The sequence below is a fragment of the Urocitellus parryii genome, chromosome Y, assembly GCF_045843805.1.
Source record: "Urocitellus parryii isolate mUroPar1 chromosome Y, mUroPar1.hap1, whole genome shotgun sequence".
NCBI lineage: Eukaryota > Metazoa > Chordata > Mammalia > Rodentia > Sciuridae > Urocitellus > Urocitellus parryii.
The window spans coordinates 1,094,434-1,106,157 of record NC_135548.1 but is presented as its reverse complement, the minus strand read 5'-3'; the positions used below and the strand labels follow the sequence as shown (position 1 = coordinate 1,106,157).

The following is an 11,724-nucleotide window of genomic DNA, read 5'->3' as shown; positions in this document are numbered from 1 at the left end:
ACATAGTGTAGAGTTACATCAATCCTGTCATCATATATGTACAGAGGGTAATAATGTCTCATTTATGCTACTGTCAGTCCTACCCCTGTGCACCCTCCCCTCCTCCAACTCCCCTCTGTCTAATACACAGTACCTCTACTCTTCCCCAGCCCACCCTCTGTGCCTTCTTCTGAATTTGAATCTGCACATCAGAGAAAACATTTGGCCTTTGATTTGGGGGAATGGCATATTTTGTGCAGCATGATATTCTCCATTTCCATCTATTTACTAGTAAAGACTATCATTTTATTTTTTATTAACTGAGTAATATTCCTGTGTGTGTGTTTGTGTGTGTGTGTGTGTGTACAAATTTTCTTTATCCATTCATCTGTTAATGGCACCTAGATTTGTTCTTTTTTAAAAAATGCCATTGAATCAATGATAGATTATTGTAATAATAATAAAAAGGAGTATGGGGACATAGCTCAGGCCTAATGTGGCACTGCCATGGATTCAATGCCCAGCACAAAGTGGAGAACAAAGCGCCTGCAGTTGAGTTCTCATCCCCCAACTGGTATGTGGCCAGAATTCCACACTTTTGTGAATATGACTGTGCGTATGTTAGCCCCCCCCCATTGTCCATGGGTAATATTGGTAGGCAGAATGACTTTGGGTTACTGTGCAGGATGTGAAAGACTTAACCAAGTCCAAGTTAAGAGTAAAGAATACAATTGTATTTACTTTCCAGGAAGGGGTAGATACTGGAGCCAGAATGACACAGACAGTCAGTATAGATAGGAAAATGGAGTCAATTTTGAGTGAGTCTGGCAAGTTGCAGACTGTCCCCTGAGGGATAGAAATATTAATTCCTTCAGAGCACTTGCTCCACCCTCATCAAGAATTTTCCCTTGCTCCATTCTGTTGCTAAGATATCCTGTCTCAGGAATTGCCCCTCCCTACAGAGAGCTATAAGGTTGTTAATGTGTCCTTGGCTGCTCCATCCTGCCCATCCCCCTTCAGCCCCCCTGTTTGTCTCCTTTGTGCCATCTCACCAAGCATGTCTGGGCCTAGTCACCAAGGCAGGAAGGAGAAAGATAAGGGGGAAAGGAATGGAGAACAAAGGAAGACCAGGACTCACAAAATAAAGATTGAACACCTCCCTTCTGGGAATACCAGGATGGCTCCCTTCTTCCTCCTGGGGAGAAGTCCATGTTACTAATTTTTAAATAAACCCTGCATTGTGTGTTTCCTGGGCTTGCTTCTCTAATGTTCAAACTTCAACATTTGAGGAAGTAGAACTCCTCACCAGTAACCAGCTGTATCAACACCACAGGCCATATGTGCCCCAAGTGGGGTTTCATATGCAGGCTTTATGGACCGAGCTGAGCAGGCTTATTGTTTCTTTCTGGTTTAACTATCAGTTGAAACCCAGGAAGCTGAAAGCCCTGGGTCAGCATCTAGGGATATGGTGCTTACCAGGCAGGAGGAGGTGGGCTTATGGCTTTTCTTGAAAATGTTGGTTCCTCTGAACCACTGATAAGGAAAGAACACAAAGAGGGGATCCTACCTGAGAGATCAATTCAGGTCAGCCTGTGCATGAAAAACCAGCCTCTACTTAAGAGCAAAGTCTGTACAAGGACTGGGGTTGGGGATGGGGGGAGTGGTGTGACCCTTGTCCTTACAAAGACCCACAGAGCACTCCTAGGCATATACTGACCCTCCCACCCTGCTGAATTGTTTATCTGCAAATAACAGGAGAGATCTGCTGTGCTAGGTGTCCCTGACTTAGTCAAGCTAGGTGTGGACCCATAGCAACCTCCTAGCAGCCACCTATTAGCATGAGACAGGGAAAATACCTGGGATGCCCAATGACCCTCCCAGTAGTTTCTGGAGGTTGATAACATGTTGGGAAACCCCAGAGCTCAGCAGGAACACCCTCTTGGCTTAAACCAATCAGTTCAAAGGAATCCCCCTCTTGTTCCAGCCAATCACCACTACCCAATTGTTCCCACCAGTGAATGTGCTAATCATGTTTTCCAGTTGTTTTATAATTTCCCTGCGGTGTGTGATGATTTGCTAAGAGATGCTATGATGCATGTGAAGGCCCTGCCTTCCCGAAAGAGTGCATAAAACTGCTGCAAACCCTGGGTTTGGGCTTCTCAGCTTCACCAGTTGCTGTGTGCACATGGAGGACTGAGCTAGCTTGCAATAAATACCTCTTTGCTGCTTACATGGATCTTGGCATCTTGTGGTCTTTTGGGGGTCCTGAATTTGAGCATAACATGCAATGGGGTGAAGTTTGTCAAGGGGGCACGTGACCATGAGGTCACAGACATTTTATGAGACCCACAGATGCCTGAAGCCACAGATGACACCTAACCTACATACAGTTTGCTCTCTACACACATGCCTATGACTGATTACCCTTTCTATAAAACCTGAGAGTCCTAGACAGCCCTGAAGAGAGGGCTAAGGACATGGTGCCCTGGTCTTCCTGGTGTAGCTCCACTGATCAAAGTTCCTCTCCTGCTTTTCATCATGACATTTTCTGTTTGGTTTTGGGGTAAACAGATGACCTGATGTGTGGAATCACCAGAGTCAGGTCACTTCCTAGAACTGCCCTAATAGTGGAATGTAGTGTAAGAGGGGTCCAGCGGAGCGTCGGAGGGAGAGACCACACAAGAGACTTACTCCATGCAATTGGCAAAAGGGGATTTATTGGGGATCCATTCCAGCGCGCTGGGACTCTGTGCTCACCCAAGATGGGAGAGCAGCCCAGAGCCCAGAGCAAAGGTCAAGCAGAGCTTAAGTACAGTTTTTGGGGAGGGCGGGAGGCTTTGCATACATCAGAACAAATCATCATGAGGCACGGGGAAATTGAACAACAACTCTGAGACGTGATTGGCACATTCATTGGCGGGCGAGGGTGATTGGTCATTCGTAAGCGGGTTACACATTCAAACTGATTGGTTCGGGCCCTGTGAGGAACTGCACAGGGCCCTAGGCTAAATGGCCAGTAGGGTGTTGTCTTAACTATCTGAGGAATCTGGGTGTTTCAGAGGAACTTAATAATACCTAATCTTTTACATTCAACCTTTCCAGCTTAGAAACTTTACCCTTTCAGTAGAACTTGGACATTAAGCACAAAGCAGCCATTCTATTTCCAGTGCACATTGCTGCCTTAGAGGATTGACTCCACTTCCTTATTTTTCCTTGTTCTGCAGGGGACAGAACACTGGGCCAAATCACCAACACCAATTGCTTACTTTCTTAGCTCAGGCTATCTCCTGAAATGATCAGGGGGCAGAAGGTGATGAGAATTACAGAAATAATTGTCAAAATGTTTTTATTTTTAGATATCACACATGTGTGATATATGTGACATCTTTAAATATTGTTTCAAAAATTTTGTGACTGTCTTGCTAAGTTGTCTGAGATCACACCAAGTGGTTCTATATATGTATATAGGTATCTTTTTCTTTGAGGTTCTGTGGTATATTCCATGTGGGGCTCGACCTCTGAGCTTGAACTCCAACACTTTTATTTTATTTTCAGATAGGATTTCCCTGTTTGTGAAGCCAGGTTTAAAGAGAAGAGTCTATGTAGCTAGGTTAATGTGGTCCAATAGGAACCATAAAGAAAATGGAGTCTAATCTGAGCCTGGGAAAACCAGAACAACACCTGAGAAATTGAAATATTAATGTCCCATTGTTGTAGGGACAAATGAGGCAAGGCACCAAACATAGCAGGAAACACTTTTACTTGCCTGCAGCCAGGTTCAGAGGGTGCAGCCTTTGCTGTAATCAATCATTCCCCTGAACCCCAAGTTCAGGGAGTTTCAGAGTTTTATACCCAGTATGTAAGCGGAGGGGCTCAGAATTTCACATAAAAGCAGCTTTTTCTTTCACTGTTCTGGGCAAGTTAACTCTTCAAGGACAACACCTGAGAAGGGGAGAGCTTCTTCTCCCCTTTCTTTCCTCCCCCTGCCAGCTGTTACCATGGAGCCCAATTGTAACTTATCTCTTAAAAATGTAGACATCTCTGTGAAGCCCAGCTCAAGGCCAGAGACCTCCTTTGCACATTTCTTCAAAGTACTATACTGGATGGCTTTGTGATGACTAGTAAGGGGGTGTCCAGCACCTGGAGTGCTGGTATCTTCTTGGTCAGTGGCCAAGTAAACAGGGTGACATGAAAATAGGAAGTTTATCTACAATGGACTCTTTTGGTGACAGTCCTAAAATCAGCCATGGGGAAGAGGGCTTTTGTGTGGAGAAATGGGGTGCCACTTCACCATGACCCTGGGCAGGTCCTAAATAAGGGTTAATGAAGTAGCTCCCAGTAAAACAGGGAGATGCTAATCAACCCCCCCTAGGCTGTTCCTGCCCTGGTTTCTCCTCCCTGCCCCACCAGTCCACCAGTTTCCCACCCTTTGTTCTTTCACTTGCAGCCCCCATCACATGCACAATAAAGAGAAACAAAGGACAGGAATATGGGAGGACAAAAGACGACCTTAGATATAAAAGAGAGAAGACTTCTGTTTTCCAAGGATTTCTCCTTTGGAGTCCCCTTCTTCCTGGGGGTGGGGGCGAATCTTTTCTGCTCTCCCTTAATTAAGCCTTCCACTTTCCACTCTCCACGTGCTTCTCTGTGTTATACTTCAGCATTTGGGGAAGCAAGGACCCGTCACAGTAAACACGGGTAACACTGTAGATCCTGACCTGAACCTTGGGCTCCTCCTGCCTCACACTCCCCAAGTAATTTTTTTAATTGTTTGTTTCTGTAGTGAGGGTAACACCCAGCGCATCACCCATGCTGGGAAAGCAGTCTCCCAGAGCCATAGCTCAATCCCATCCTTACCAAGTTCCAAGCAAAGGCTTCTAACTTGGGATATTTTTCCAACCCAGCAAAGACACTCCACCTGAAAAGGACTGGGACCAAGGATCTGTCACTCTAGGGAATCTTAGGAAGTGATTGGATAATATTAGCTGTCAGTTATAAGGCAGAGGTGTTCCTGGAGGAGGCCCATTAGTGTTTCTGGGGTGGAACTGTCCAATCAGATTCGTGAACAGAGGGGAAGGGCGGGCTTTGGAAATCTCGCGGGCTTTTCTTCCTCACCAACTCCGCTCTTCCTTCCTGGCCCCATGTGCTCTGCCCTGAAGGCCTAGGTGATTCTGAGCATCCGTGTCCCGGAGATCTCTGGTGCTCAGGGGTTCCTCAAGAGAACACCGAGTCCCCAAGGAAGACAAAAATGGTGAGTATGTGACGAGGGTTAAAGGTACGCAGTCAGCACCATCCTTGGGGCCCCGCAAACCAGTGAGCTGCAGAGCCTGGCAGAGTCACCTCTGGAGGTTGCCCTGGGTCTCTACCCTGGTCCTGGGGGTTGGGCTGGATGGTAGAAACTTGAAGTCACCTCCCTGGCGACTGACCCAAAGCCTCTATCCCCTGGTCCCGCCCGGTGAGCTGGGTGTTGGGTGCCTGAAATTGGCAGCCTTGTCCTCCATGGTGTTTGTCTCTGGGCTTCTGCTCCCTGGGCCTGAGGGGTGGGCTGGTCCCTGAGGTCAGCTCAGAGCATGTGGCCCAATTCTCCCTGGAAGGTGGCCCTGGGCTCCATGCTGTGGCTTCCATTGTTGAATGGGCTGCTCAGGTCTCCAGCTTCGCCTCCCCTCCCCTCCCTGCTGGTGGCCCGCCCCCACTCTTCCAAATGTGTAGGAAGCCGGATCCCAAATCCACTTTCCTTTTCCCTGTTCAGAGTCTCTGAAGGCTGCTGTAGGTCCTTCATTTGCAGTTGCCTGCTGCGTTCTAAAACGCCATCTTCCTCTCCACTTCTCATCACTCTCAAATATATGTTCTTCCTGTGTTTCAAATGAACACAGTCTACTCATTTTCACTTTTCCTTTAGTGAAGTATTGCAAGGAATGTTTTGTTTTTCTCTTGGGGATCAAAACTAGAGAAGCTTTATCAGTGACATCCTCAGGAAACCCCCACCACCCCTGTTTTAAAGAGATCATATACCACTTGTTTTGGACACAGTCCTCCAGTTTATGATCATCCTGCCTCAGCTTCCTGAGTCCCTGGGATTACAGGCCTGTGCCACTATCTCTGACAAGCATAACACTTATTTTTTCTGTTTCTGAATATCATTCTTGTGGGGAAAGTATAGTCACTTGACACATCTTGTGTTCTGGTAAAATAGCTGCTTTAAATGAAATAAGGCAGTGGGTTATTGATACGAGGGATATTGAATCTTTACCTACATCCTCAGCTCTTTTTTGTTTGTTTGTTTATTTTTGGCAGAAGTTATTTATTTTACTTGGCTCTTATTATACATGACAGTAAAATGCATTTTGACGCATCATATGCAAATAGAGTGTAACTTCCCCTTTTTCTGGTTGTACCTAATGTCCATTCACATGGGTCATGTAGTCAAATAGGATAATAATGTCTGATTTATTCTCTTGTCGTTCATCTCCAGCCCTTTTAAAATTTATTTTCAGACAGGATCTGGCTATGTTGTCTAGGCTCGCCTGGAACTTCTGATCCTCCTGTCTCAGCTTCTCAAGCTGTTGGAATTAAAGGCACTGGCCACCATACCTGAGGAAAATAGTTTAACTGTCTCTCTCAACGAAATGGTCCAGTGTTTGCAAGTTGTCTAATTTGTGTCAAGCACGTTTAAGATAATCTTGAAGTCCCAATGCATTATTGACGATGACAATTTTAAATCTGTTAGTAGGTTTTCAGTCCTCTTTGCTGTTTTCTTTAATTTTATTGTGTAATTTACACTTTTATTTCTTTCTTTTTATGTGTCAATGAGGATTTAACCCAGTTTTTCCCAAGCACTAGGCAAGCACTCTTCCACTGAGCCACATCAACATTCCCTGTCCTATGTATTCTTAGCCTTATGTCAGTTTATCAGTGATGCTTATGTTCATGAAGAACTTGATTTTGTGGACTGTGGATTTCCTGATTGTGGTTTCATCAACACCTTCTCTGTTACCTTTCTGTGGTTAATTTAGGTTTACCTTGCTCTTCTTTTTCTGGTTTTTTGAAGTGACAGTTTCAATAATTATTTTAGCTCCTTTTCTGAAATGTGTGTTGGATGACTTAGATACCAATACAGCACCACCTCTGGTATTCTCAATGAATTTCCTGTGATGGAATTTTACATTTTTTTCCTTCAAAATGGTCACATTTTCTCTTGAGTCACCACTTTGTCCTGTGTCTGTAAACAGAGAACCATTGCACATGAAGCCCAACATTGATCAAAATGTCCTTGAGCAGAACATTTGTGTGTGTGTCATGACTGTACATTATGGTAGTGAACCAGCTGCTTTTAAAAAGAGTTTGACAGGGCTGGGGATGTGGCTCAAGTGGTAGCACGCTTGCCTGGCATGCGTGCGGCCCGGGTTCGATCCTCAGCACCACATACCAACAAAGATGTTGTGTCCTCCTAGAACTAAAAAATAAATATTAAAAATTCTCTCTCTCTCTCTCCTCTCTCACTCTCTCTTTAAAAAAAAAAGAGTTTGACAATCATTGAACATGCCTTGTTGCTATGAGACTTAGAAATGTAGTGCCTTCTGTTTATTAAGAAGATTGTTTTGAGAGTTGTAAAATTTTGTAAGGCTGTTGTTTGGACAAGGTGACATTTTTGGGTCATTGAGTTATTTCTAAGACATGTGTCATCTTTCACTTCCCTCATTCGGGTTTCACAGTAACCACAGGAAATTATAAAATTGTTGTGTTTATTAATAAATAAATTAATCAAATAGAGAACTCATGTTTTGGCCATTTAATAGTAAGCTAGTTAACTGAATTTGTTCTAGAACAGCTTCTAGTTGTTCTCAGTGTAATCACACAGGATGAGCTCAATCTTCAGCTAATGCATTGTGACACCCTGTGTGAATGTTTGTCTAAATGTTGTCTGTGAAGGGATCTTTTTAGTGACCCCATGCCCACAGGGTGTGCATAGGGGCTGGTTCTAGGCATTTCTTTAAGTATGGAACAATAGACTTGCAGAGGAAACAAGACATCAGTGAATACTATGTTGTCTATATTAACTTTGTAGGTACAGAGAGCCACTGTAATTGGCAAAATCTCTTAGTTTCATGATTCCTGCAATTTCCTACTCATCACCTTTGTTTTCTAAACATAAGTACTATCAAAAGTGCTTATATTAGCTCTGTACCCCACAGGACGTTTCTAGGACATGTAATAGAGGTGCAACCAATAAAGAAGTTAGAAGTAATCTGTGAGCCTTTCTTACTTCCTGTGAACTCACCAAAGAAAAGGTATAAATCACTATGATGTATGCCTTTTGAGTAGCCAATATCTAGTGTTGGAATGGTTGTAAGACGTTGAGCACAGTAAAGATTTGATGGACCAAGCCCTGGAATTAATCGAGAGGCCAGGGAATCATGTGAACATCATGCATGTTGAGTATAGATTTCTCATGCTGTCAATCTCTCCTGGCTTCCACTATACATTTGGTGGGATATTTTAGATCTCAGTGACCTTTGAGGATGTGGCTGTGAACTTCACCCAGGAGGAGTGGGCTTTGCTGGATCCTTCCGAGAAGAACCTTTACAGAGATGTCATGCTGGAAGTCCTCAGAAACCTGGCTTGTTTAGGTAATAATGATGTTTTCAAAATTAATCAAATAGACAATTCATATTTATTTTGGTCATTTATGTAGAAGGTGAAAAGGGAATCAGTTGGTGAATTATTGCAGCATAAATGGCATGTATCATTTGGCAAAGCTTTTATAGCTCCTAAATATTCATAAAGCTTGTTCTGTTCTCTCATTTTAGGAAACAAGTGGGAAGACAAGATCACTGAAGTTCAGATTGAAAACTCTGGGAGCAATGTAAGGTAACTGTACTCACAAGAGGAGTCCATGTGGGGTTCTGAGAACTGTCATTTAATTTTTAAAGCAAACCCACAAAAGAAGTATGCATAATTTGAGAAGTATTTATTCTTATACTGTTTTTTTACCAGAAATATAAACTTATCTGTAACAGATATTCAGTCTTTTCAAAGTATTTGACATCCAAAAAATACTATGAAATTGCATATGTGAATATCACTATTTGGATAATAGCCATAGAGAAGCTGTGATGTAAAGGATTTTATCCTTTCAATCTCCTTATGTTTAGGCAAGTTGAACAAGTCAGAAAACCTAGCCTTTACCTGATGTTGGTAGTAATGTAAAGTAGTATAAATAAGTAGAAAATTGAGAATGAATCAAGCATTCATATTGAGCTGGTTACTTCTTCTTCAAAGAAGTCATATGGTAAATTTCACAGGCACAAATTAGTGTGGGGAAACCTTCAAATCGATTCCAATTCTTAACTGAGCAAAGAAAAATTTTAATAGAGTAAATCCATATGACTTCATTATGTGTGCAAAAGACTTCATATGACCTTCATTCCTTTAGGCAGATCACATCTCACTCTGGACACAAATACTACAACCATGAGGAATGTGAAGAGAAGCCATGTGAATTGAAACAATATAGGAAATCTCTGGTTTCTCTCAAATGTGTTCACACACAAATGTTAATACAAACGGTAGATGGATCTTATGAAAGTACAGTATGTGAGAAACTCATCAATTGTTCCAATGGCATTGAAAGACATGAAGAAACTCATACTTGGGGGCAACCCGATGAATGTCAACAAAGTGTTGAAGCCTCTTCTTATCCCACTGGTGTTCAAATACACATGATAACACACAGTGGAGGTAAACTTTTTCAATGGGACATATGTGGGAAAGCCTTTCATTTCTCCTCTTTATTTAGAAGACATGAAGGAACTCATTCTGGAGAGAAACTCCATGAATGTAAACAAGGTGTTCATACCTGTATTTCACACACAAGTCTTCAAAGGCACAGGATCACACACACAGGGAATGCACATTTCAAATGTAAGATATGTGGGAAAGACTTTGAGTATCCCAGTTTACTTAGAATACATCAGAGAATGCATACTGGGGAAAAGCCCTATGCATGTAAGCAGTGTGGCAAATCCTTTTCTACATCCAGGTACCTTCACTCACATGAAAAATCTCATACTGGAGAGAAGTCCTATGAATGTAAGCAGTGTGGCAATGCCTTTGCTACATCCCATCAGCTTAATAAACATGGAAGAATACATACCAGAGAAAAGCCCTATGAATGTCAACAATGTAGAAAAGCCTTCACTACTGCCTCTTACCTTCAGATACATGAACGAACTCATACTGGAGAGAAGCCATATGAATGTAAGCAGTGTGGAAAAGCCTTCACTCGGTCCTCTAACCTTTACTCACATGAAAAAACTCATACTGGAGAGAAGCCCTATGCATGTAAGCAGTGTGGCAAAGCCTTTGCTACATCCAGTTACCTTCGCAGACATGGAAAAACACATACTGGAGCTAAGCCTTATGAATGTAAGCAGTGTGGAAAAGCCTTCACTCGGTCCTCTAATCTTTACTCACATGAAAAAACTCATACTGGAGAGAATCCCTATGATTGTAAGCAGTGTGGCAAAGTCTTTGCTACATCCAGTTACCTTCGCAGACATGGAAGAACACATACTGGATCTAAGCCCTATGAATGTAAGCAGTGTTGCAAAGCCTTTGCTACATCCAGTTCCCTTCAGTCACATAAAAAAACTCATGCTGAGGACAAGCCATATAAATGTAAGCAGTGTGGAAAAGCCTTTACTACTGCCTCTTTCGTTAAGATACATGAACGAATTCATACTGGAGAGAAGCCCTATGAATGTAAGCAGTGTGGAAAAGCCTTCACTTGGTCCTCTAACCTTCACTTACATGAAAAAACTCATACTGGAGAGAAGCCCTATGATTGTAAGCAGTGTGGCAAAGCATTTGCTAGTTCCAGTGACCTTCACAAACATGGAATAATACATACTGGAGAGAAGCCCTATGCATGTAAGCAGTGTGGCAAAGCCTTTTCTAGATCCAGTTATCTTAAGATTCATGGAAGAATGCACACTGGAGAGAAGCCCTATGAATGTAAGCAGTGTGGAAAAGCCTTCACTCATTCCTCTAGCCTTCACTCACATGAAAAAATTCATACTGGAGAGAAGCCCTATGAATGTAAGCAGTGTGGCAAAGCCTTTGCTACATTCCCTCAGCTTCACAGACATTTAAGAATACATACCAGAGAAAATACCTATGAATGTCAACAATGAGGAAAAGCTTTTGCCTCATCCTGTCTGCTTCACACACATGAAAGAACAGATATGTGGCTGGGGATGTGGCTCAAGCAGTAGCGCGCTCGCCTGGCTTGCGTGTGGGCGGGGTTCGATCCTCAGCACCACATACAAAGATGTTGTGTCTGCCGAAAACTAGAGAATAAATATTAAAATTCTCTCTCTCTCTCTCTCTCTCTCTCTCTCTCTCTCTCTCTCTCACTCTCTCAAAGAAAAAAAACAGATACTTCAGAGAAATTGTATGCATGAAAACAATTGGTAGACTTTTCTGTTTTTACAGTTTCACTCCTATACATGTAGAACGTTATTAGAGAAAAATCCTTTTAATGTAAAATCTGGTAAATCAATGTTTCATGTCATCCTCAAAGACAAGAAAAAGCTCACAATGCTGAAAATGTGTGTGTGTGTCTGTGTGTGTGTGTGAGAGAGAGAGAGAGACTGGGGATTATGTCTGGTTGTGCTCATTCCAGTTACTTTTAATTTTGAGACAGGGACTTGCTGAATTTCTTAGGGTCTTCCTAAGTTGCTGAGG

At 42.8% G+C, this 11,724-nt stretch overlaps 1 protein-coding gene across 1 annotated transcript; it reads left to right on the top strand.

Annotated features, from left to right (window-relative positions):
* The first annotated feature begins 486 nt into the window (after positions 1–486).
* On the top strand, positions 487–11,171 carry LOC144251137 (uncharacterized). Its single transcript, XM_077794233.1, has 4 exons — positions 487–553; positions 8,787–8,847; positions 9,944–10,620; positions 10,705–11,171. The coding sequence occupies exons 1-4, from the start codon at positions 487–489 to the stop codon at positions 11,169–11,171; spliced, it is 1,272 nt and encodes a 423-aa protein (XP_077650359.1).
* The last annotated feature ends 553 nt before the right edge of the window (positions 11,172–11,724 follow it).

Excerpts from the sequence above, each read along its gene's own strand:
- LOC144251137 (XM_077794233.1), top strand. The coding sequence starts at position 487 with ATGGATTCAATGCCCAGCACAAAGTGGAGAACAAAGCGCCTGCAGTTG. Across the intron at positions 554-8,786 it reads GAGTTCTCATCCCCCAACTG|GAAACAAGTGGGAAGACAAG; the intron begins GTATGTGGCCAG and ends CTCTCATTTTAG. Across the intron at positions 8,848-9,943 it reads AACTCTGGGAGCAATGTAAG|AATACATCAGAGAATGCATA; the intron begins GTAACTGTACTC and ends CAGTTTACTTAG.